We start from the raw sequence: 27,759 nt of genomic DNA, 5'->3' as shown, positions 1-27,759 counted from the left end.
AGCAAGAGCAGGAGAAAAAAGACACTGAGCCATAAGAGAACTTTTTGAAATATTTAACCAGGCATAGCTCCTAAATGCTTGTGTATGAATATTAAATCCTCAAAAGCTACACCCTTGTTTCAATATGCAAAGTCAATACCCGAATCTGGAGACTCACACACTGTTCAAATCCGCAAAAATGTAAAGCACAAAAATGGTAAGAGAAATAGAAATCAAAAATTTTTAAGGACAGTAGTATCCTCTGTTGACTCAGAGTTGGTAAACCCGAGGCATTTAAAGGACTTGGTTAGCAACTCTGGGAGAACAAAGAAAATAAAGTGTGCAAATCAGAAATATTTCTTAAGTCCAAGTGACACTAGCTTCTTCCCGTCAGGAGAGAGATGACCTAAATGAAGGCCCACAAGATGAGATGGGTCGGAGAGTAATCAAGAAGTGAGCATAGTGGCATTCCAGCCATCAACAACAGGCCCCTGGCATTGGGGTCTGGGAGCCGAACGCAGTCGCTTAATCCAGTCCAAAGCATCAAGGGGGAGACTCGCCCTCCCGACAACAGCACCATCGCTGACTGCTCACTCCGTGCTGCAGACTTATTAATCCTGCGGACAGGATTAACAGACGAAGCTCCCAATAACACTTACCATCCTCAAAAATTGCTCCTATTTCAAAAGATAATTCTGAGCTGTGCTCTGCCTCACACGGATACACGGCTCGAGCTTTCCGACTGCTGATGCTGAAAAGAAAGAGAATACAAAAGACACCAATGAAAATGTGGAAAACAGAGAGAAACTTCACCCTCCAACCCCCCTTCCCCAAATCTCACTGATGTCACCAGTAGGGCAACTCCTCCCAAAAAAGAAATTAACGTGGAAGTGAACATCAGGCTAAGAACAGTACTTGATTTTCAAGTAAATGATGGGTTTCCAATTCAAGCCTTTCCTCAGGGAGCCTCTCTGAGGAGCTGTCACTGAACCACTTCACCTAATTCTCCTCCCCACCTGGTGGGATGCCCTTTCCTACCATTCAGCACTGTTAGAACCACAGGACATGTTTATCTCCAAGCACTTCAGTTGGTCTATTAGGAAAAGCACACGCACCTGGAGACACATGGCCAGCCGGCGGAAGGAGGCGGCACAGCCACACTCCACAGGTGACAAACCACTGGCCCAGATCCACCCCGGGTGGCCACCGCTCTGGAAGGGGCTTGTTGCTCTTGCCTGAGTCTTCTGTATTTACACCCTGTCTCCGCCCCAAGAAAGGCACACCAGGCCCAGCTTCTCACCATTTGTTAAAGCAACCTCTGTGTCCATGCGTGGAAAGGACAGAAACCATGCTTTTAGCCAGTCTAATCAAATCCAAAGGAAACGCCTCACCTCACTGGCGTGGGGGAAGCCACTGACAGGAAGAAACACCTGAGCCACTACAGGTGGAAGAGGCTGCTGGAGGGCAGCAGCTCTGTCCTCTATGGACTTGGCCACTGGATGCCATGGAAGCGAATGTTTCCAGTGCCAGCTTGCCTACTTTTAAAACAAAGAATGTGCTTTATACTCATAAGCAAGAAGTTCTTCCAAAATAAGAACTTCTTCATAAATGCACAACCAGCACCATAAAGACAGAGTAGGCTCAAGCAAGTCTCATGTAAGGCAAATTCTCCAAAGAACGTCCTTGCTACTGAACTGGGTGAGGCATGGCCCTGATACAAGGTGGTAAGTGCTGTCCATGAAGTCCGGGATGCTGGGGGTATCCGGGCAAGCTTTTGCCAGCAGAGAACACAAGAACCTGCTCAGGTTCATCAAGCCCCCTGTGTGTGCTGCCACCATATTCCACATTCCACTCCAAACCACGTACCTTTCAGGTGGCTTGTCCGCTACAGTAGCAGGAGGAGAAAAGGGGAAAGGGGACGACTCGGGTGAAAGAGGTGTCACAGCTGGGTTGGAGCTTGTTGTGGTTGGAGACTGTGGGTTAAGCCACTGGACCATAGACGATCGGGTCTGGCCTGGGCTAAGGGTAGGAGTTTGAAGGACAGGATTAATAGCAGAAAGGCCACAGAACACAAAATGCACAACATCCCAATCCCAGATGACTAGGTCACTAATTCCCCTAACGTGCCTGACCAGTAGGGACAGAGTCCTCTCTGCATCCTGCCGGGGCTGCAGACCAAACTACGGATACCAACAACCCAGAAACCAGCCACAACCCCAAACTCAAGCTGTCTTACTGTCCTTCTCCAGGTTCTCCAATCTGTCCAACCTGCTAGCACCCTATGAGTTCACTAATTAGAAAACCAGAATCTAATTGATCAAAGGAGTAGTGGGACATTCAAGGTATTCACTTTTTCTAATTATAAGGAAAACCACAGGAATCTAGCATCAAGCACATGACCGGCAGCTGCAAAAGATCAGCTAAACATTTAAAGATCTTTCACCTGCTCCTACACGTGTGGCAATTCAGAAGAAAATGCCACTGGATTCAGGCTTCCTCTAGAGAGGGCCAAAGACTTAGAAACCAATGAACAGCAAAAACTTCTGGTGACCAGAGCATTTCTTAATATTTCCATTTTTTTTTAAAGTTAATGTAAACAGGTCAGTGAACAGACACCTGGAATGGCCTCTAAGCACAGAGGGAGAGTCCAAATAATTGATGCGTGTTAATCTGAATTACTCTTCAGTGACCTCAGAACTGGAGGCGACTATGGTTTATGACATTCCCTTGAGAAGTGTCTCGTTTCATTCAGTGACATTTTTGAACACACACGTGTTCCCTGTCTGCAGCACCCAGGTGCTCTTCACCTAAGATACCCCGTCTTCTGCTAAACCGGTACACCAGTTTCCACGAGCAGTTTCCCGAGGCTTCTGCACTCCTCAGCATGCTCTCAGATTGTTTCCCCTGCCGGAGAACTAGCACCGTGTTCTTCAGTACCAGCATGGTCTCCTGGTCGGCCCCTAGGTGCAATCCTCCAACACGGTGACACTCAGCAACCTAGGGCCAAGTTTACCCACTTGTCTCCCTATACAAGATGCTCCTGCACCTGCTCACCTACCAGGGGCCGTCCTGCCCCAGCAGCCTCCCCTGTCTGCCACAGCTCTGCTTCCTGGCGCTCCCACCTCTGCCTCAAGCTTTGCCTTTCCTCTCAAGCTCCCCGCCCTGCTCTAATCTTGCCCTTCCTTGGCTCAGCTCCAGTTCCACCTCCCCCAATACTCCCCCTGTGGCCTCTCTAACCCATACACCTTCCCTGAAGGCCTGCGACACCAATAAATGAAAGGGCACATTGATACTGGTTGTTCTCTGATGGCTTCAAGTATTTCTCTTGCCTCCACAGGAAGATCTTTAACTCTTTTTCCAGATCTCACGAAGCCAGGCAGATTGGCGGGGACATGGAGCCATCAGCCAACATCTGAGCAACCAAATTAGAAAGCTCTAAAACCAAAACTGGATTTTACAAATCTGGTGCATAACTGAATTGGTAGGTATTTAATACACAGAAGCTTTCCTATGCTTTTGTCAGGAAAAAAAGGGGGTCATTTAAAAAAAAAAACACATTATTCTTCTAAGAGCTTATTTACAATTCCCCTATCCAGCCATTCATCTGGGAGTCATAAAATCTATTTTATCCCAAGGCAAGATTTGTTATAAATCTTAAAGTGATCTGTATCAACAGTCACAAAAGTCACTCCATTTTTTTTTAGCAGAAAAGGGACGTTGAATGTTGTCTTACTAATCAGGAATGGAAAGGACAGGTAGGTGTGAGTGAAGCCCTGGCAGGGAATTAAGGCCACAGTTAGCCAAACAATTGCCAAGTTATCTCCCAGCAATTATTCAAGGTGCTTGGAGGGTGTGAATGGAGGAAGATGAGATGTTTTGCCACACCCCCATCAGCTCTTCAGAGTCATAAATCGTCAATGACTGCCATCCATCTGCCTAGAGGGAGGTCAGTTACAGGAAGAAGATAAAGTAACTATGTGACTATACTTATGCGGCCCTTGAAAAATAAAGAGCATAAATTTTATAGGTATTGTCTGCTTAATCCTCACATCTTTCTTTAAAAAAAAAAAAAAAGAAAACCTCCATGAAAACACCCGCGGGTGGGTGGGTGTGTTTGTTTAGGGAAAATACCCCTCGGTTTTTAGAAAGTGAAAGAACCACTGTAATGACAGATACGCAACAGAAAAGCCTGCCTGTCCCGCACCCTGGCTTTCTCCATCTCATCCCAAAACAGGAACACAGAATCAGCAGTCCTTGTCCAGGGTCAAGTTCTCCACATTCACCTTTTTTGTTTTTTTGTGATCTTTCTGTTGCTATTTAACACATGCGCTATGTGATCTAGCACTAACCGGTTCACCAAGATTACCTCCCAGACTTCCCATGTAGACTTAAGTTTCTGCATGTGATTTCCTGGGTGTGTCTCAGAAGCCTCTACTAGGTAACTCCTTTGATTTCAGAACCCCACAAGGGCAGACACACTGTAAGCTGTAATATTCACAAGACGGGGCAACGTGCAAGGCTGGAGACAGTGTCTATGGAGATGAGGCAATGAGATGTGTGGACAACTGGAAGCCTGTGAAAGAAGAGACCTGTGCAGCCAAACAAGGTTTGGGAACCAGCACAGTAGCTGCTTGGATAGAGGAAATTTTTCAGAGGCTTGTCGGCTGGGAAGGATCAGGTGAGGCAAGTGAGTAAATATACTTCAGTCGTGTAATGGGTTCACATCTAAAGCCAGTACACGTCAGATGATGCCATGTTTCACAGTGTCTCCCAAAAGCAACCTGTCCATATTTTTTGGAAGGCCAAAAAAAAAAAAAAAATGTAAACATGAGCTTCGTTATGTAACCATCTCCTACCTTCCAAACTTTGGGTTACTTTTTAATAAGAAGAATCGAAAAATTTTTTAAATATTATTTAAAATGTAATACCTACATTTTCTCAAAAAAAACAGTAGAGGAAAGTATTAGTTTTAAAAGAGAATTTCTGATATTCTCTTTCCCTTCTTTTATTTAAAACATTTTGAAGGAACACGAGGCATTTTGGAATGGCAGCCCATAAGCAAAGGACGAACAGCTTTTCCTCAACCTGGGTTCCAAGAGAGAACTGAGCCCTAAGGCATATCTCTCTCTCCTCTCTCTCTCCTCTCTCTCCCCTCTCTCTCTCTCTCAAAGAGTGGGCTTTACCCATCATAAAAGATCTGGGTTTTCTAAGCTCCAGGTTTCTCTCTTGAGGCATGTAGGTGTGACCTGGCCCAAGCTACATCGCCTTGTAGGAACTGGAACTCAGGGAACTGGCACAAGAAAACACTGATACTGTCATTGCTGTGATTAGTAGAGGCTGTTGGCTCTGATCGTGAGTCCCACGCCTTCTGCCAGCATCCCGGAAACGATGGTAGGCTAATTTGGTAGCTCGCAAGGCAGGGTACAGTTTCAGACCCTTCACAGTTCTTGACAGTATCATCCTTGGGAGAACTAAAACACTCACCAGATCATTTTTTTGTACTCTGTAGTTCAGGGGAGAGCCCCAGCTTTTTCCCAAAGAACATCTTTGGGAAAAAGATCAAAGGTGATTAGTGAAATAATAATTAAAAGCTCATTATGTGCTAGAACATAATGAAATATTTTGAGAGTCCTTTCCCACCATTTCCCAAATTTAAACATTTAAAAAATCTATTTATTGCCTTTTTTTCTTGTTGTCCCTTTAACTACGGATTTTCGATTAGTAAGACTGGCATGAGCACAAACCACCAATTCTGTTTAATGCCAAGCTACTGACCAAATACAAAAAAGTACCTAAGTGCCACAAGTTTCCTGAAAGCCAAGTTGCAGTTTGCGAAAATGGAGGAAGAAGTCAACTGTTCCTAAAAAGCTCAGAAACCACGTTTACCAAGACAGAAATATACAGAACTGCTAATATCTGTTCGCTATCTTCCCAACTTAACACACTACACTGCAAAAGCCTTCTCCTAAAACAGGATTCCTCTCTATCTTCAGTACGGAAGGCCAACATCACCGTCCTTCTTTCTCAAAGAAAGGGGACAAATAGAAACAAGAGTGTTTCACTAAAAGCACATGAAGATTTCAAATTGCTAACTTGGAAACATGTTCCTGAAAATACATAGACTGAAAATCTACCTGACTGTTCCTGACGCCACGGAGGCATTTCTTGTGTTTAGGTGGGGTGGGTGGAAGAGCTGGGAAGACAGTAAGCAGGGAAAGAATATGCATTTGTGTAAAGGATGAGGAAACTCTCTTCTTTAAAAAGAGTCAACACTCTTGCTTGGAAACACGGGCCTGAATTTCGGGGAAAGACCTTGTAGCTTTCACGTGCAGCAGTGGGGCCAAATCCCAAAACATGAAATTATGACAGTGCTGTATATGTGGTTACTTTACAAAGTGTATTTTTAGAAAATGGAACAGATCAGCAGTCCATGCTGCTTCTGATTCAAACTGTGATCCAATCGCCTCCAGTACCAGACTCTACGCTCCACGCATATTAAAAACATTCTGGCAGCGGCAGATCACAAACATTTCAGAAAGGGGGAAGGGAGTAGGGGCCTTAACTGTTAAAACTCGACACCAGCTGCACTGATCACCAGAGAACTCCTGCATCTAACAAACATTTCTTGCATAATATACACAGGTCAGGCTTTGGGCAGCACTAGAGATACAAGCCCCTGATTCCAGCCTGTATAAGCACTGAATGCAATCTAAATTCAAAAGGGTAGAGCGCGGAGAATACGCATTAAGAAAAGAAATGAATGCTTATTTGAAGTGACTAAATCCCCCAAATACCAAGATATTTCACTACGGTTATACAACACGAGATCAAATCAGAAGTTTGCACTGCAATGAAAGATTCTAAACTCTCATTTGCCAGGTCTCTGAGCAGAAGCTAACACATTAGTGAAATGATCTTTCATGCCAGTCTGGGAAACATACAGCATAAGTCTAGAACAGCTGTCCTGGGCAAGCGTGTTTGAAAATGTTAATAAAGACAGAAGGAAATATTGTAGATCTGTATATTATGGGAAAATCTCTGTTCAAATAAATGCCAGTTATTCCTTAAGTGCCAGGAGAGGGAGAACTCCCCAAGCAAGCATATTGTTTGGCTCCACACGAGCACACCGAGGGACAACAGCAGTGCAGAGAAACAAAGGCCTGTGACATGCAAGTCGCCATAACCCACGGCGTTGGGGGAGAAGGCCTTTGCTGCCCATCAGGAAGGTTCAGAGTAGACCCACTGGCTCATCATTTACAGTCTGAGGACTTTCTGTCAGGCCTTGTGCTAGTCCCCGGGGACACCCAGGAAACCATGACACCACCTGCTCTGCAGCCAAGTGAGTGGAGAATGCCCAATTAATAACCATAATACAGGCACTGAGAGCCATGTAGCGATTTGCCCAAGGTCCCTCAGAGGAAGAGTGGAGGAAGCACCTAATAACCATGGGGATAGCCAGGAGGGCTTCCTGGAGGAGGCAGCATCTGTGCAGAGCTAATGCTGAAGCTGATGCTACCATAGTCAACATCGTCATCACCTCCCCACACCCAGGCTCATGTGAGGCACAACTGTGCAATCTAGCCCTGTGCTAGATGCAACAGGCAGGCACTAGTTCACTTATTCCCAATCACCCTATTATTCCACATGACATATGAGAAGACCATCTCAGAAAGGTGAAAGCAACTTACTCAAGGTCATGTTTCTAGTAAACCCTGTTTTGACAAGACAGCACAGATCTCAGACCCTCAAGTCCTTTTCAGTGACTAGAATGGAATATGGAAAGAATGGCGAGAGATGCAAGTACCGGGATATTCAGGAGGCAAGATCATAACCTAAAGGCAAAGACGGGCCATTGAAGGATTGTACGCATGCAAATAACAAATGCCTAAGACTCTGCCACTCTGCAGAGAGACCTGGGTGCCAGAGCTGACACTACCATTGTTGGCTGAGTGCCAGCTTGCAGTTTCTTCCTCCCCTAGGCTTGTTCCTCTTTTTGTCAATAGCTAGAGGCTATGCTGAGAAGAAAGCGAATGACTTATGAGTGCCCCCCAGAGGTTGGCCCACAGTTGCCATCATTAGCCTGCACTTAGTGTCATCCACAACTGAAACTTGGCTGAGCAGCCTAAACTCCCTCAGCTAACGTGAAGAGAGTCATGACTCATCGGCTGGGTCACTGTGGGTTTAAATGAGATGATAGGCGTAAAGCACTGAAGCATAGCAAGCAGTCAATAAACGAAGCCCTCACTACTATTACATATTTCTGGGTCAGATCTTACCTCTGATTTCTAGGGTTATATCATCACTAACCATTTAATTTACCAAAAGACGGCAAATCAGCTATGCCAAGGGAAAAAAGTATGACTATATTAAGTAGATGTCATCACTTAAAAAATCTAAAGTTGCTTATAGAAACATGGCATCCTGGATTTGAGCTTGAAACAGAGAAAGAACATTATTGGAAAGACTGGCGAAGTCCATATGAAGTCTGTGGTTTAGTTAACAGTACTGTATCAACACTAATTTCATTATTTTTAACAAAGGTACCACAGTTCTGTAAGATGCTAAGAGCCGGAGGTGGGGTGGGGGCGGGAAGTGAAGAGGGGAAGTGAAGGGTCTACCGAAGCTCTGTAGTATCTGTAACTTTTCTGCATACCTTAAACTATTCCAAAATAAAAATTTATTTTAAATGATACATTATAAAAAGAACAACCCCACAAAGGTTTTTCAGTCACTGAAACACTAAAAGCCTTCTGAAATTATAAATAAACATTTGAGGGCATCCAAAACCCATAGGGAAAATGTCTGGTTGGTTTAATGACAAGAAGAGATGTGTGAAGCTTACACTGAAAATCACCTGCACTCTCCATCTACCACCACAGTGGTTAACTGCACTTCCTGAAGCTGGGTTTTAAGAAAGGTGGGCCCTTCCAAACAGACTTGTTTTGATTACTGATTAGCTCAAGATCAGCAAACTTATTCTGTAAAGGGCCAGAGAGTAAATACTTCAAGCTTGGCAGGCCTTCTGCAACTACTCAATTCTGCTATCACTGTCAGTGAAAAAGCAGCCACAGACAAAACGTAAACAACTAAGTGTAGCTGTGTTCCAATAAAACTTTATAAAGACAGGTGGCAGTGGGCCACAGTTTGCTCACCCCTGGATTAAACAGACCAGATAAGAAGCCTGGAAGGGACGTGGGGTTTGGGGGAGATGAAGACAATTCAGATGGAGAATCTTGTCCATCTTCACTGGTTTTGTGGTGTGGGGCTCCCTTGTTCGTGCCTGGGGCTGACCCACACATACCCAGCGCTTTCCTGCAGCAGAGGCCTTCTTCAACTGTACAAGATCACCTCTCAAGCAGCAGGGAGCCAGCCAATACATGAAGCCAGCACGTAAAAGCAGTAACTTGTTCACCTTTGAGAACAAATATCTTTATTTTGTTGCTCCCCTGAGACGGAGTCTTGCTCTGTCACCCAGGCTGGAGTGCAGTGGCACAATCTTGGCTCATTGCAACCTCCGCCTTCCAGGTTCAAGCAATTCTCATGCTTCGCCTCCCGAGTAGCTGGGATTACAGGTGCATACCACCATGCCAGGCTAATTTTTGTATTTTCAGTAGAGACAGGGTTTCACCATGTTGGCCAGGCTGGTCTCGAACTCCTGACCTCAAGTGATCTGCCTGCCTCAGTCTCCCAAAGTGCTGGGATTACAGGCGTATGTCACCATGCCCAGCTGAGAACAAATATTTTTTGCAGGAGGTAGGCGGTCAGGGAGAGGAGGAAGGGCACTGCAGGAAATCCCTCAAGTCCCATGAAGGAAGGCCTGCCATGTTTAACACTCAGTCCTCAGCTTGTGCGATCCTGAGGCTCCTACATGGATTTCCTCCTTTAACAAGAAAGGACATCACCATCTAATCATCTGACAAAGTTCACTCCCAAAGTCCACTCTCTTAGAGCAAAAGTTCTTCGTTTTGCTATAAGAGAACAGGTGCAGAATTACATCTCTGACCGCTCTTCCACTCAAAGAGTTCTCCTTGAATCCTACCTTCCTTCCAGATGATCAGTGTGGAATCGGGTAAGAGGGCTGAACTTTAGCTTGCTAGTTGAACAGAAAAGGAACTGTAACTTCATTTCAGAAAATTAGGGGGCATTCGAGGTCTGAAGGTTACAGTCCTGCAGTCACTGACAGGAATGTTTCGACCAGCTGCCACCCAATGTGAAGGCTGAACATCTTCAACAGGGCCAAGCACAGCTCTAAAGGGACACAGATACTCCGCTCAGAAAAATCCACCTATCACTTACAAAGAGATTTATGGGTTACTTGTTGTAATGGGTGAGCTACCTGAGTATACGGCTCAGAATAAGTTATAAATGTGGTTGGGTCTCAGTAGGTTCCCCATGCTTTGATCATGTGATAGCCAAGGGTCTATTCTCAGAGGCTCTGACAAAGCAGATCCCCAAAGCAAGAGGCTAGGAGAGGAGCCCCAGCCGGGAATAAATACAGTAACTGCTAAAAACAACACAACTTCAGGTCAACATCTAGAGCTTCTCCAAGGCTAGAAAGGTTCTCTCTCTGAGCTAGTCAGTGAGGAGATTATGTAACTGATGAACCAGGAAGTTGGGGTCAAGTTAAACTAAGAATATTAAATTACATTCTCAGAGGAAAGGAAAATCCCAGCAGGTGGCTGCCTCGAGCTCTCAGGGGAGCAGTGATTGGGTTTTATTACATGTGGTATCTGCAAACCTCACCCCGCCCCAGAGGGGCAGATGTTATTATTCTCCTTTTACAGATAATCTTGCTAAGCCTTGGTTTGCTTAAATCCCTGGTTTGCTTAAATCACTTATATAAAAGATCTTCAAGGTTGTAAGAAAAAGAACGTGGATGCAAAGCCAGGCCTGTTTGAAATCAGTGACTTACCAATGTAAACGGTCTCGAACTTACGGAGAGAGCCCATGAGGTCCTTACCTTATTTAGATATTGAGACACAGCCAATTTATGAATAGCAAATAATAAATTACAACAATGGCATCAAGTAAGAAAATCTTTAACAACAAAAACCAGTTAAACTAAAAACCAAAAATGACTGATGCAAGACTTAATTGTTTTTAAGTCTTAAGCAGTGGAAAAGCTACTACAAAATTCAGACATGTCTTTATTTTGGGAAGTCATCTTTTCATGGTAGGGCTTTAAAGTTACATGGACTATCAACATTCTGACTTAAAAATAAAACCTCCAAATTTCAGCACCTGCAGCTACAGCACAGCAAAGGAAGGCACGAATTAGGCCACATGCAAGTGCCAAGTACACAACGCAGATACCAAAAATACCCCAGCAAGCCACAATGGATGTGTATCGAAGCATGTAAGGGGCCAGGCAGTCGGCACAGCATAATTTCTATACAAAGCTGGAGAGAAGAAATTCAAGGAAACACACAGGACAAAAGTTGTACCCCCAGACTGAATGTGAATAGACAATGTGATGGTAGATGGCCAAGTATACAGGCCCTGAGAATCACTTCCAGAGCGTTTCTGAAGCTGAAGGGAGACAACTGAATATCATATTACTCATAAAAAGATTATGGATGCTGCCTGGTTGCACAGATCAAATTTCCAAGTCTCTCAAGCTCTGCTGTGGGGGAGAAGGCCCTCCCGCCCGCATCTCAGCCAAGGTGTTAGATGATGAATGCGCAGCAACCAGATTCAAGTGTTTATTCCCCATAGATAATTATAAACCACAGCCACATGACTTAATGTAAGGTCAGTGCTCCCTCTTCAAACCAAGGGCACTGACCAGTTGACAGCTATGGCTGTTTCACTGGGTTTCAGAATCGGGGCAGGGTGGAGAATACCTGCAATTCAAACAATGTCCCCATATGCAACTGCACAATTTCAATATCTACAGTAAAACAAGTCACTGGGCAGACACATGAGGGGTCAAACTCACCTGTCCTTTACTGCTTGTGTGGCTTGGGCCAATTTTCCTATGTCCTTTGTGCCTTCCAATCTTTTTAATAATGAAGATATATCTACCGCACTGGGTTGATGCAAGCATTAAGATGAAATGTCATCTACAAAATAGCTGAAACAAAGTCTGGTGGCCCATAATACTAAATGCTCCATGGTCTCTCAGCCTGGAAGTGCCAAGAGGGTATCTAATACTTTTTCTGCAGCCTCAACCACCAGCCTCTGCTAAAGCAAAAGGTTCTACTCCCTCAAATCCCCAAACCCCCAAGAGGTAGGGGAAGGAGCTAACCTCTGTGCAGAATTTAACAGGCTGCTGTGGGCTCACAGCAAGGCAGCATGTTCCTCCTGTTGATTTGGCCACTGTTCTTCCTTAGATTTGAGCTCCCTTAGACCTCCACTATCTAAGTGACCCTGCTGTTTACTTAGGTATGGTAACAGGTACTGGCTGCCAATTCATTCTTCACAGTACCCAGAATCAGAGACCACATCCTTCCACAAGAAGGCACTAGGCTCTACTAGAGATCTCAGTGTAACCCACTGCATTCTGTAACCAGGGCCCAGATACAAGTAAACAGAGTAAAGCTGCTCATCTTATTAGGAAATCATCTCCCTACTAACCAAGAAAGATGCAGGAAGTTTTTGCAATGGGAAGTTCATTCCTTTAGGTTACTTATCACCCTCTCCTGACCTGAAATTTACAGAGCTTCCCACTTCTTATTACAAAAGCAGTGTATGTTCGTTTTGGTCAATTAGCCCCAAAAAAAAAAAAAAAGCAAATGTGCAAAAAAGCACTTTTAAAAGATAAATTTTTTTTTTTTTTTTTACATAATCAGATTAAGATACCAACTTCTAGGGTGAACTGAGTGCCCTGGCCCTCAAGGAGTGCTGGGGTTGAGGAAGCCCTCTCTGAAGGAGGAGAGAGAGGGAAGAAGGAAAGACAGAGAGAGAGGAAAGGAGGAAGTGAAGACAGGGTTTGCCAGTGACTCCCACCCTGTAATTTCTCAGTAGGCACCAGACTTCACAGAAATCTATTAAAAATGATCTAAAATGATTATTTTTCTGAACTTTAGGCAAATCATTCACGGTTTACTGTGGTATACTAAGCCACAAATCATATTGGGGGGGGGGGTACTCTGGTATCTCCAAGCAAAATTTATTGACTTCCTGAAAAGCAATCATGGAACCAACAGTCAAGTAATTTGAAATGCCAAGCAGCTGTCTCTGAGAAACCCCCCATTCATTTGCCCAATTTAAAGGAAACAAGTGATTGCATTGACGAGAATAAAAATGGTTACCAGTGAGTGCACACAAAGTATATGATGACATGCACAAGGCTGTATATGGGAATAGGAAGGTGTTATCTAGTGATTTTAAATAATTGACATCAAGTCTGGGTAGGCACAAATCTCAGTGGCACAACGACAGCTTGAGGCACTAGCTGGGATAGATGCTTTAGAGATATCAACATTCAGGATAAACAAAGCCAAGCCTCTCGGTGGGTGGGAGAGGGGAATCTACTGCCCTCCTGGCCTGCCAGGGCACACAGTGAGATGCATCTCAGGGTGCCAGCACCCCCAGCTAGAGTGAGCTATTCTGAGACCATGCCATCTTGAATTTGAGAATGTGCCAGCAGAAAAGGAGGTGTTCCTTTTCATTTGAAATCTGTAGAGGAAGCAGATAGCAATGCCTGATATTTCTTAAAAGAGATTTTCTTTTGTGGCAGAGAATCTAAAAGGATTACTTGTCAAGGACCCGGCTCCATCAATTACAATAGAAGAAAACCTGTTTAGCGAAAACTACCTTATTGTGGGGAAAAAATGACTTTGGAACATTCGAAATACCTTGACCTATGATGCAATGTCCTCCAAGGAGACTGAGCTAGCAATTCTTCACTGGCAATGAAGTCACCCATCGCCTTACTGAGGGTACAGGTAAGTAAGAGCTACAGATTGATTGACTGCAATGAATAACACCCACAAGTCATGAACATCAGCAGAAATCCAAGGAATCCAATTCTGCTGCATTGTTTTCTACCTATCAGAGGCAACAGCTACACCACCTATGTCAGAACCACGGCTGCTGTAAGTTTTCCTCTGCAAACTGCTTCCCAGTGGACAAGATTTTAGCATTTTTGTTCAACAGATCTACTGGGGTCCTATGTGATCCACATACATTTGGACTCCATTCCTTAGGACCTGAGACCACAGTAAAGGCATTGCCTCCTATTAAGAGCCCAGAGTAGAGTTTCAACGACTCCACAGCAACTTTGGTTAAAAGGAATCTTAATGAGCATTTACTTAGAACCTATGATATTTAATACTGTATAGCTGGTATGCAGAGATAAAGGGGGAAAAGACAAGAAGAGAACATACAATGAGAACTTATAAATGCTAAGGAAACAAAACACAGTAAGGAGCAAATGGTAAGATTAATTGTGTGGAATTCCTAGAGGAAGAGTTTGTAATCTTTATAAGAAAGAAGATGAATCAGCCAGGCACGGTGGCTCACACCTGTAATCCCAGCACTTTGGGAGGCCGAGGTGGGTGGATCACGAGGTCAGGAGATCGAGACCATCCTGGCTAACGCAGTGAAACCCCGTCTCTACTAAAAACACAAAAAAATTAGCCAGGCATGGTGGCGGGAGCCTGTAGAACCAGCCACTCGGGAGGCTGAGGCAGGAGAATAGCGTGAACCCAGGAGGCGGAGCTTGCAGTGAGCTGAGATGGCACCACTGCACTCCAACCTGGGCAACAGAGTGAGACTACATCTTTAAAAAAAAAAAAAAAAAAAGATGATGATGAGTAAGAAACCAAATGTAGTAGCCTAAGAGACATTCAGTAACACAGAGAAAGAAACGAGATTTCCAAAAGGCAGCATTTTTATAAATACATAATTAAAATAAGAAATTAAATGTTCACTGATAATTACATCAATATCACAAAAAAGTTCAAAGAATATAAGATCTAATTCCTATCATTAACAAGGTTATGGCCAGGCGCGGTAGCTCACGCCTGTAATCCCAGCATTTTGGGAAGCCAAGGAGGGCGGATCACTTGAGGTCAGGAGTTTGAAACCAGCCTCACCAACATGAGGAAAGCCCATCTCTACCAAAAATATGAAAAGTAGCCAGTGCGGTGGCACATGCCTGTAATCCCAGCTACTGGGGAGGTTAAGGCACCAGAATCACTTGAACCTAGGAAGCAGAGGTTGCAGTGAGCCGAGATCATGCCACCGCACTCCAGCCTGGGTGACAGAGTGAGACTCAGTCTTCCCCACCCTCCCACCGCCACCACCACCCCCCGCCCCCCTCACCCAAAAAAAAAAAAAAAAAAAAAAAAACAATTTTATGATCTAGCTTGGGGTAAGGGAAAGATTAGATAGGTAGAAACATTTATTCCATATAAATATCAAATAATACTAAAAGGCAAATATTAAACAACACTCAAAGGCAACTTGAATTTCTTAGCGCCAAATAATGAGTATCAGCAGAAATACGGACAAGGAATCTCTTTAGAGGCTCCCTGTAGATTAGAGCATGGGGAAGACTTCCTGGAGACCGTTAAGATAGGTCAGGATTGGCTTGAGCAAAAAAGCAGGACAGATATTTGAGGCAAAGAGAACCAGACCATGTGGGAAGCACACACCGGCTACTGGGAGGACAGCAACGCACGACCCTAGAAGAGTCTGTTTTACACAAAAGAGGTGGAGCAATCACTTATCCTAATTACACTCCTCAGAGAAGCAGCTTATACTCAGCACAGCCCTGGAGGCAGGCGAGGAGCAGGGGATGGTCTTCCATATCAAGGCTCATTCATCGTCACCTGGGAACTCCTTAGAATGGCAAGCTCTCAGGCCCCTTCTCAGACCTACAGAATCCTCAGCTCCGGGGTGGGGCCAGCAGTGTGGGTCTCAGTGAGACCTACAGGGGGTTCTGGTGCATGCTCAAGTCCAACAGGCACTCATCTATATACAAACTTCCTAACGTAATGACAAATCTGGACTGATACACACTCATCAGTAAATCCTTTAAAAGATACATAAGAAACATTTTAGAATATACTTCAGAGAAACATAGATGTATTCCATCCATGGCACAGAAAAAAAAAATCAAGTTTCTGAAGTAGAAGAAAGTCTCCATTAAAAAAAAAAAAAAAAATCTCCTTTCCAGGCTTGCTTCAACTACTCCCCCCAACCCCCTTTTTGGCCTCTCAAGGTTGGAGTGCTTTTCATGACATTTGAAAATGCATATGAAGAGGAAGCTGGGGAATTCACTCCTCATCTGATTTATGACCAAAAATATCAAGCCCTTCTTGTTTCAGGCATGGACGTGTTGTGAATTGAGTGTTGGCTGTACCGTGGCTCATAATGTCAGTTTTCTGCAGAACTGCTACAGAAGAAAGATGACTGCTTAAACTGCACTCCACTGCCTGTGATATTCACTTACTGAAAGGCATAATTAGAGATCTGGTTTTCACTAAAACATACACACATGCTAAATTCCACCTCGAGTGTAACCAGGATTATAGATTCTGCGTGCCTAGGTAACTACTGTTATTGTTGCTTGTAGTACTACGGTGCAACAGAATTTTTATTGTGGAAAAGGAACAATAAAGGTGACAAGCATACCTAGTAATGTAGGATTTAAATCCATAATCCTCAGCATAAAAAATATGCACAGATGAAAACACTGGCAGGAAAAATCTCATCTGGAGAATGTATTTCCATACTTGGAGTCTCAGATTTTCAAAGTTGCCATACCAAATGTCTCCCAGCCTCTCTTAATACTTAATAAGTTCATAATCATTTCATGTGAATCCAGCAGTAACTATAAAAAGCCAAGTAATCTGAGGAACACTTTCCAGTCCATTTAAAGTTCCCAGAATGCCCAGCTAGGGTCAGATGACACCATTATCTATAATTTATTTTAAGCAACTTTGGCTTCAACAAAATTTTTTGAAGACTCTCTGGATGGGCTGGGCATGGTGGCTCACACCTGTAATCCCAGCACTATGGGAGGCCAAGGCGGGTGGATCACTTGAGATCAGGAGTTTGAGACCAGCCTGGCCAACATGGTGAAACCCCATCTCTACTCAAACTACAAAAATTAGCTGGCTGTGGTGGCAGACACCTGTAATCCCAGCTACTCGGGAGGCTGAGGCAGGAGAATCGCTTGAACCCAGGAGGTGGAGGTTGCAGTGAACCAAGATGGTACCACTGCACTCCACCCTGGGTAACAAAAGCAAAACTCCATCTTTAAAAAAAAGAAAAAAAAAGATTCTCTGGATGAATTATAAATGTATTTTTAGATAAAATTTGATTGACTAATCAAGTATTGCCTTGTAATTATTAGTGGAGTTTTCTCTTCTCTGAGCACTTGTTTGAAACATGATGCCCTTTTGGGTTCCACATCACCACCATCCTGCCTTTACTCCACAGCCTTGGTCAACACAGCCAGACAAGCCCTCACAGGTTCAAGGTACTTTATTTGTATTAATATTATTTGTCCTAATATACTTGAGCTGATCTGCACATGCCTGGCACTAAACCAAACTGAGAAGATAAAATCAAATATGTCAACCATCAAGTCTCAACTCTGCAGGATGCTATGGAGCAAAACAGAGCAGAATGCTAGCATAATGCTCTCAGAAATTCATGTAAGTAAAATATCATTCTACAGACAGTTTCAAGAGTCTGTCCATCAGCATGCATTCTCACATCTCTAAAGTTTGCATAACTAGTGGGGAAACACCTTGGGTGGGACAGTAACAAATTTCCGTTGCAGAATCCAAAACTGCCCAGGAATTGAACTTAGATCAGATTTGACATAGCATCCATCTACCCCTTCCATACTAGAAACACAGACAGTATTCAAGGAAGGCTCTGTTTTAAGGACCCTTCTCCCTTTGGTGGCCCTTCTGATTAAGAAAACAAGGGCTCCTAGATCTAATGGCTTCAGCACCCACAGGTCACTGCTCATGGAAACTTTAAAATGAACAAAGTCAGGGCTTCCTCCCTTCAGCACCCAACAGAAGCACGGTTACTTACATAGTGGATGCCCAGTCTCCAAAGCTCCCTCCATCTGCCAGAAGGTGGTTTTTGTCTGGTCCAGGAGGCCCAGGGACAGCTGTAGTCACGGGAGACGGGGAGGAAAGTGAGTCCAGACTGCTGGTAGGAGTGTCCTCCTTGGAAGGGTAAGGATTGTCACCTAGGAGGAAAAAAAGCATTGAATATCAAACAAATACCCAGAGAAGAAAAAACTCCACTAATAATTATATGGCATTACTTGGTTAGTCAATCAAATGATAAAATTACATTTACAGTTCAGCCTGACAGTATCTGGGTGTCCTGTCTTTACATTTTTTTTAATCAAAGATGCTTAAAATAAACCACAGATAATACACAGCGAGGAATGTTTTCCTTACAAGAAAACACAATGATCAAAATCAGATAATGGAAGATAAAAGGCATAATGGCAGCCACAATGACTTCCTCACTATAAGGAGTCCAGGTATAAACCAATGAAATCAAGAATAGCTCCAAGCAGCACACCAGCCCTGTGGGGTCCAACCTCTTCCTTTCTGGTCACCTATTGGTTCTTTAAGTCATTCTCAGTTGCCACTTAGTGCATAATAAATTAGACAACTCTAAAAGGGACTTGTCTTACTGAGCTGGTATCTTGGATTATAATTTCTAATACCCCAACATTAAAATCCCACACATAGACAAATTTCCATTTCCCTTTGGATATCAGGGAGGGTACTATAAGAGAGTTAGGCTTTTGTGGTAATGCCACACGATGAATTTAAACCAAAGCTAAATTTTTTTTAAATGAGTTGCACAATGTATGCATTCACAGGGGACCATTTTATTAAATATGTTTAGTATAATATTTGTATACATTGTGGGCTTGGGTAGAAAATGCAGAAGACGGACAAGAGAGCTCACAAGAGCAGTTATTTCCCTCTATTGGTCTTCTTGCTTTCACAGTCCTCCCAGCTACCATAAAATGCACCTGATCTGCACCCATCAAGGCTTGGCCCTTTGGCCTAATCCTCAGTCCCCATTAAATTTTAACTGCTCCAGACAACCCTGCAGAGGCAGCAATGTTCTATAAAGATGGCACTGACTTGGCCTTAATTTTATAGGTGATGGTCCTAAACTGCTATGGAAGCAAATGTGACATACATAGAGGTCCATAACCCCAGCCCCCAACAGCTTGTAGCTGATTAAAGCTTCACGTTTCCTCACTCCCAGGTCCTAGAAACAAAGCAAGCAAGAACACCAGCAACAGCAAGGACCTTGCTCTCAAAAAACATCTTAGATGGATTTCTTTTTTTTTTTTTTTTTTGAGATGGAGTTTCGTTCTTGCTGCCCAGGCTGGAGTGCAATGGCGCGATCTCGGCTCACCGCAACCTCCGCCTCCCAGGTTCAAGCAGTTCTCCTGCCTCAGCCTCCCGAGTAGTTGGGATTACAGGCATGCACCACCACGCCCGGCTGATTTTGTATTTTTAGTAACGACGGGGTTTCTTCATGATGAGGCTGGTCTCGAACTCCTGACCTCAGGTGATCCGCCTGCCTCAGCCTCCCAAATTGCTGGGATTACAGGCGTGAGCCACTGCACCCAGCCAGATGGATTTCAATTCTCCTAAAAACGAAGCAGAAGAGAAATTCCAGGCTCTGATTAAGCTAGCTCCCCAGACTCTAATCTTGAAAACTGATTGTACAAAATAATTATTATTGACTCCTGACCCAGCTTACAACTAAGGGTTAAGAGAGAAAATCTCAGAAATGGAGATCTAGAACAACTGAATCCAGACAAGCAGGAGTTAGAGATGGTGGTGATGGCTGGAAGAAGAAATTGTTTATGGTGAGTATTGAGGGGGACCCCTGGAGGACACTGTGCAGAAGATTCTGTTAAGAAGAGGTTTCTGTATAAGTGCTGCACACTAACCAACTGCACCACTGAAACTCCAAGGAAGAGTTTTCTGAGCTCTTTCTTTCATAAGTGTGCTCCCGGGGAGGGTGGGGGAGATGGCTGAGCAAGAGACGAACCGTATCTCCACAGGGCAGTTCTTCTTGTCTGAGTCTATTTATAAAGTCTAGAAGACTATGATTGCTCTTTCAGTGAAGCCACTTTTTCCACAGCGCTTCACCACAAAAAACGTTTAGCTAATTGGAGAAACTCAGCTCCAATAGAAGGGCCAATTTTCAGGCAAATGGACCAAAACCCACTGGTAGACCACTGCTATGATTTCCTTTTAATGTATTTTCTTTCTGGGATCCATCCACTTTGGAACAAAGACCACGTCATCCCCTGTGCCCAGTGAGCTCAACTCTGTCCAGTTCTTTTCTGCGAAAGAGCCCAAGTGCCGCGAGGGGCTGGCCTCCAGCTTTCCCCAGCCCCTCCCTGTGTCTTTCATTCATCATGAGCAATGACTCCCCTCAAAATTAAGAGAATCTCAAATGGAACCCCAGCACGGAGTCCAGAGTAAACCTGAACGTTGACCTGGCATGACGGCTGCCCTCAGTGCTCAGCTAGACGTAGCAAACTGTCATCAGTTCTGAAGCACAACAGGATCACCTTCACAGCAAGTCAGATGCCAGCAGCTCCCTGGCTGCAGGAGGCTGGACCCAGGCCCTCAGTCCTCCCTAGGCTGTGTGCCCTGACAGTTGGGCAAGGCATGACATGGCAGAAGCAGCAAAGGAGAGTCTGGGACCGGTTTATTCCCTGACTTACTCCTACCGAGAGAAACCTGTCAATGAGAAGCAACTTTGGGGAACTGGAGACCAGGGGTTTAATGTTACTTTTGAAAGATGCCTGAAATGTTTTTACAACCAGATACAGCAGATCATTTACACTGCCTCTAATTCTTTTCCCAAGCAGACTGACACAGCACAAATTGTCATTCAACATATTAAATCACATTCTATTAAGAGAGTTCTCTCTTCCTTCCTGCCAAACAGTGGCAATTTGAACCCTCAAGTGAAAATAATATTGGTAGAAGGGAATGTTGACACAGGCTGATCAAAGGAGAAGACACCTCACCCTACTTTCCAAGTGTATAGAGTTCCTTCCTCCTTCACTGTTCAGGAATGAGCTTACCTACTTGAGAGAATCACTGAATCTGAGGGAGAATAAATCATCAGGTACACAAACATTAAATACTCACAACCATTTCTGAAACTTTAGTTCACCAAAAATCAAATCAGCATTTTTTAACTAGTATGAAAATAATAAAACTTAAAAAATATTCTATGTTCAACAACTTCTGGAATGAATGCATATATATATACATATATATATATACACATATATATATACACATATATATACATATATACATACATATATATACATATATACACATATATACATATATATATGAAAAATGCATATACATTTTTCCTTATACATTTTTCCTATATACTTACATATCTATATTTATACACCTAAAATATCTAAATATATATATATATATATATATATTAGAGAGAGGGTCTCCCTATGTTGTCCAGCTTGGTCTCGGACTTCTAGGTTCAAGTGATTCTCCTGTCTTGACTTCTCAAAGTGTTCGGATTACAAGTATGAGCCACCACCCCTGGCTGGGAATAAAGATTTTAAATCCCACAAAGCTAACTTAAAATTGAGAATTAAAGTCAGATACACTCATTATTTTTCACCTATCATTTCTTCTGAGTGATCACACAATCTCTTCCCTTAGGTGTTACCCTTTAACAGGCATCTACAAACAGACAAATCACCTCTGGGTAAAAAGGTTGTTCCAGTGAGTGAACAAAAATGGTACCAAAGGATTTATAAACAGACTCTAAGACACTCTGGAAAATGAACTACCGCCGATTAGAAGAGAAAATGACTTCCTTGCAGCATCCTCAGATTTAACTCCCACAAGGTACTTGCCAAACCCCTCCTCTCCTGATTCTTTTCTCCTTTCTCAGAGCTGTCTGCAGCCATCAATTTTGCATTTCGCCATCATATACTGGTTTTATAACCTGGTTTTAGGTGCCCACTTCCCTTGTACATTTTGTCAGGGTGGAGACCACGTCTTGGTCTTGGGAAGCCTTAGAGGACACAAAGCAGTGCCAGGCAATCCAGGAGTCATCAGGACTGTCACTGCCACAAGAAATAGCATCAGCATGGATAGCCACTGCCTCTACAAATTGAGGAGGGAAAAAAAATCTGAAGACCCCAACATATTCTTACAAAACCTGCACACAGTTTTGGATTCTCATCCTCTCCCGTTTTGAGCCACAAGCATCTCTAATCCACTTTATTCACCCAACTAGCATTTACTGAGCTTCTCCTTATGTACAAAGGCATACCACAGATGCTGAATTATACAGGCAGACAAGCAGTCCCTAACCCAAAGATGCCCAGAGTATAATGCAGAAGACAGGCAAAGACAAACAAGGTGGTGTTTGCTGTAGTATGGTTATGTCAAGGAGCTTTCAGACCCAGAAAAAGGAGTTTTCAGAGTTACCAGTGTCAGGAGCGAAAGACAGGTGGGAGTGCAGCAACAGGAATAGGAAGAAATTATTGCCAGTTTCAAGGAAAAAGCCTTTGGTCGAGAAAATATCAAAACTGAAAGAAAAGAAACAGGAGAGCATGTGGCCATTTTCAGAGCCACAGTAGTTGTTGGATTTTGTTGGAGAACAGGGTCAAATGCAGAAAGCAGGTGCATGAAGTAGTGTAAAGAACTTTGTATCTAATGTAAAGGCATATGAATTTACTCTGCAGACACTGGGAAGGTATTGCAGGGATTAAGCAGGGAAGTGATACGATCTGGAGAACAGCTTCAAAAGATATTCAGTTATGACAGTCATTAGAACTCAGTGAACAAAGGTGAAGGGTGAGAGAGAAACTTAAGATGAGCCTCAGGTTCATGGCTTAGGAACTGGGTGTATGGTAGAATCATTAACTGAAATAGGGAATAAAAAAACAAGGAGCATACTGGGTGAGGGAGATAATAAGACCAGTTGTAGGCATGTTGGGTTTGGGGTGTCAATAAAAAATCCACGTGGCAGTATCTAAGGGAGAGTTGGTTATACAACCCTAGAGCTCAGAAGAGAAGCCTGGGATAGTTTTATTGATCTGAAAGTCACGCACAGAGAGTTGAAGTCACAGCACTGGATGGAGAGAACAAGGAAGAAGATGCGGAAAAGTAAAAGAACGTTGAGGGATCTCCCGGCCAAGAGAGCTGGCTTTTCTTTAAAGCAATATTGTTGTTGTTTTGTTGTTTTAAATACAACACAGTGTTCTTTTGCAAATATTTAGGATTCCTGAACAAACATCAATTCTCATAAAAACTGACCACAATTGGTCAAGAGGACATGTCTTTGGTGACAGCTACCATATTTCACTTAGTCTGATTTTTTATGAGCCTGAGCACATGAACAAGTGCTTTATTTTCAGGACAGACTAAAATAATCTTCAAAGATTGGCAGAAAATTAGACCAAGAGGAGGAAACAAGAGCTTGATAATTCTACCATTTCTAATAATTTAGAGGATGTTTATATCTTATTTTAATCTAATGATAAGCTTTTACAACTTCAGGTAGTTTAACTTTTTTTGTTGTGATGATGACAAACTGTTCTCTTCATTCATTTTCTGGTCATTTCACTTGAACAGAACTGCTTTTGGATTGTTGGAAGGAATAAAGCTTTGGGCTTCCCTGCCATTTCATTCATTTCTTCTTTGTCTCCTTTCAAATATATTTCCTAACAGTTAAGTCAGAGATAGTTCCCCCCTGAAATCCCTTCCCTGCTGTTCTTCCACGTAGCTGAAGATTTTTTGGGCATGGTATAAAATCACAGACAGTTTCTGTTATTCCCCACAGATGGACCGTCCCCACATCAGCAAAGCTATCCCATGCTTCTCATTCTTAAACATCTGGCTTATGTATTAGCAGGAGTAAGGAAGAAAAGAAGACAGAAAAGGGGAAAGAAAAATGCATAAAAAGAAAAGATCTAATATATTAGTTGAATTTAATTTAAGCCAACCTCACAGTCATGCATTTGGCTAGCTGGCGGACGCTGAAACCTACTTTGGTATACAAATACTCTTCCTGTCAGATCAGAATAAACTTAGATACTTCTAATTATCAAGTAGTTAATAGGATCAAAAGAAAGTTTTGCTGAGAACAAAGTAACTGCAATTATAACACAGAAACACTCTTGTGATAAAGTTCATTCAGAAAATGTTCAGCCAAGATGGAATATTAAGGAGAAACCTACCTCTCCCTCACACATACACCAAATAACCCCCCCAATCTTTTTTAATAAATAAAAATACATAACTTCCCTGATAAACTTGTTACACATTTCTGTCGAACAGAAACAAAAAAGAAACAACCAGAGGGACCACTAGCCAAAGGTTTATGGTTCCAAGACCAACTGAAACCAACAGAACCACCTAGACATTTAAACCCTGCAGGGTTCTGGCCAGGCGCTGCAGCTCACGTCTGTAATCCCAGTACTTTGGGAGGCTGAGGCAGGGGGATCACCTGAGGTCAGGAGTTTGAGAACAGCCTAGCCAACATGGCAAAACCCAGTCTCTACTAAAAACACAAAAAATAGCCAGGTGTGGTGGTGCACGCCTGTAATCCCAGCTACTCAGGAGGTTGAGGCAGGAGAATCGCTTGAACCCAGGAGGTGGAGGTTGCAGTGAGCTGAGATCGCATGACTGCACTCCAGCCTGGGCACTCCAGCCTGGGCAACAGAGCAAGACCCTGTCTCAAAAAAAAAAAAAAACAAAAAAACAAAAAAACAAAAAACAAAAAAACCTGTAGGGTTCCTAGTATCTATAATAATATACCAAGCATGGGGCAGAGGGGCTACAGCCAGGCTCTTCATGTGGAAATAGGGACTGGGAGAAGCCCTCCACCCTAGATGGAGGCCAAGAACCTATAACCAAGTTCCCCACTTGCCTGGGGGATGATTTGGCCTACCCCAAGGACAAGAACATTGTGCTGGCAATAATATCACTTGGCTCTGAACCAGCACCTAGGTGACCCCAGTGGAGGCAATAGCCAGAGAGTGAAAAGAAAGGGGAGAAGATGGATCCAACACACCCTAACCATGCATACACACAAAAAAATCCTCCTTCACGATGGACTTGTAAATTAGAACTTCTAAAAACAGAAAACTAAGAGAGCAAACTCAATGAATAAGAAAACTCAGAGATTTAGAGATTTGTAATATAGAGAATAGAAGTGAAATTGCCAAAATCTAGACCCCAGAAACAAATTCAGAGGAGGAAATATTTAAATATAATAATCAAAGTCTTAAAATTAAAGAAACGTCGAAGACCTCAATTATAAAGGACTGAGAGTGCCAAACAGAGGAGTAAGGAAAATCCTGCACATAAGACATATTATTTTAACATTTAATAATATCAAATACAAAGAAAAAAGCACCCATATGGAAAAAGCAGATCATATAAAAAGAAAAAGAATCAGATTGACATCAGACTTCTCAACAGCAATGCTAAGTGCAGAAGGAAATTGAAGTAGTATCCTAGGCCGGGTGTGGTGGCTCACACCTGTAATCCCAGCACTTTGGGAGGTAGAGGTGGGCAGATCACTGGAGGTCCAGAATTCGAGATCAGCCTGGCCAACACAGTGAAACCCCGTCTTTACTAAAAACACAAAGAAAAAAAAAATTAGCCAGGTGTGGTGGTGGGTGCCTGTAATGGTATAGGCAACAGAGTGAGACTCTATCTCAAAAAAAAAAAAAAAATTGAAGTAGTATTCTTAAAGTATTAAAGAAAAAAAATTTGAGCAGAGAATTATATATTCAAACTGCCTTCAAATGTGAGGGCACAATAAAACTATTACCAGATATAAAAATCCCCAAAGGATGGCCACATAAAGAACTATACTGATAACACTCTTAGAGAAATTCCTTAAGTATTTAAATAAAAGAAGCAATATAAGACGTTCAGCTAACTTGATCATGTCCATTGTTGTCTTTTAAAAAATCTAAGACAAAAGAAAAGGAAAAGAACATAACCAAAATAATCCAGAACTGAAATTCTGGAAAATACCAACATGGTGGTGGTGGGTAGATCAGAGGGAGTTGATAGCCCATTAAATTATTCATCTTATTGGAAGTGGGGAGAGAAATATAGTTTAAGAAAGTAACAGAGAAATAACACTAAGTTTCAAAACAAAGGCACCACTTTAGAAACAAAAAAAACTGTCATTTTAAAAAGCAGAAGAACATTTGCTTCTTTGAAGAGAAGGCAGAAAACGGCAATTGTATCAAAATTCATTAAGGGAAAAACAAAATGACAGAAATCCTAATATGACAGTAATTGCAATATATATATAAATGGCCTAAACTCACCAATTAAAACACAGTGACACTCCAAATGTATTTTTAAACCCAATAGTATGTTGACTACAAGACACATGCTTAAAACAAAAAGGTTAAAAAATAAAAGATCAAAAGATGAATATATGAACCCAATATGAACCAAAAGAAAGGTAATGATCTTAATAAACCACATGAGAATCATTTTATAATAATAAAGGAAAGAAATAGTTAAATGAGAAGATAAGCACCTAATATAGCCTCAAGCAAAAAAATGACACAACTACAAAGAAAAAGAGAAAAATCAACAATTGTAGTTGCAGTTTTTAAAACTCCTCTCAGATACTGCTATCAAGTTGACAAAAAAGAAAAATAGAGATATCTGTAATCAACAATACAAAGCTGATATGTTTTATACACACGGATACAATTCACAATAATTAGAGGATGCACATTATTTTCAAGAACACATGGAATATTTTTGTAGGAAGGCTATAAAGTCTTATCAAATTCCAATGGATAAATAGTATATAAATTCTCTTCTCAGACCAATATTGCAAAATAATCCATATACTGGTAAACTAAACATGATTAAAAAGAAAATCATAATGAAAATATTTAGAACTCAATGATAATAAAAACATTTCATATAAAAATCTGTGAAACATGCCAAAAAATGCCAAATGGAGCTTTATGGCTTTAAAATATTTGTTAGGAAACAAGAAAGATTCAAAACATTTTATGCCATATATAATCAGACAATTTTCCTAAATATTGGTAAAGAAAAGTCATGACTGTTTACTGAAATTAAATTCAATGTGAAGTTGACTATGAAACTAGAACTTATTGAAATATATTTGATGTCTTTTATTTCAGTACATTTAGTCAACAGAAATTACTTCTACACTATAATACACACCTTACTCCATAATAGTGAAAAACTATTATTAACTATTGTTTTTATTATTTACTTGATGTAAGACTTTGAGGAAAATAAATCTCCAAATCACAGTGAAAATTGATGAGAAATGTGATCTGACATATAAAAGCTCACTCTAAACACAGAGAAATAAATCTGAGGGCTAAACATCATCTATTGTACTTAGAATGACTTCAACCAAAATTAAATGAACCCTTTCACCAGCGGAGGGTGAGCACAACTGCTCCAATTAACATCCACCTCATGCCCCTATATCCCCTTGTGCCTGAATTCATCCTCCTGTCACCCTGCATTTTCTATCTTTTAAATAGGGCCACCCAATCAAAACCAATAATCTCTTGCTTTGAGTATTTCAATGGCTTCTCTGCCCAAATGATGTGTCTCCTCTAATGATGCTGTACCCAAGGAGGACTAAAGCAACCACAACGTGGCTGAATGTCTGTACTGGAAGAGGAGGGTTCAGGAGGTAGGGGAGGAGAAAGGATACCCTCAAGAATCAACACCTCTGGGTAAAAGTCACAGTGGCAGACTGACTAACAGCTCTGAGAAG

General features: G+C 42.4%; 1 protein-coding gene across 4 annotated transcripts in view; it reads right to left on the bottom strand.

Annotated features, from left to right (window-relative positions):
- The window catches only part of ARHGAP10 (Rho GTPase activating protein 10), a 343,170-nt gene that overhangs the window by 7,631 nt on the left and 307,780 nt on the right, over positions 1-27,759 (bottom strand). For 3 of the 4 annotated variants that reach the window (XM_019025986.3, XM_055384932.2, XM_055384933.2), the window contains 3 exons: positions 17,983-18,142; positions 1,846-1,998; positions 639-730 (listed from right to left, as the gene is read on the bottom strand). In XM_019025986.3, coding sequence (XP_018881531.3) covers positions 639-730; positions 1,846-1,998; positions 17,983-18,142 — 405 coding nt within the window. The remainder of the gene's footprint in view (positions 1-638; positions 731-1,845; positions 1,999-17,982; positions 18,143-27,759) is intronic. The other variant, XM_055384931.2, reaches the window with a different exon arrangement.

The sequence above is a fragment of the Gorilla gorilla genome, chromosome 3 (genome assembly GCF_029281585.2).
Source record: "Gorilla gorilla gorilla isolate KB3781 chromosome 3, NHGRI_mGorGor1-v2.1_pri, whole genome shotgun sequence".
Lineage (NCBI taxonomy): Eukaryota > Metazoa > Chordata > Mammalia > Primates > Hominidae > Gorilla > Gorilla gorilla.
The sequence above is the reverse complement of the archived record's forward strand: the minus strand, read 5'-3'. Positions and strand labels throughout refer to the sequence as shown.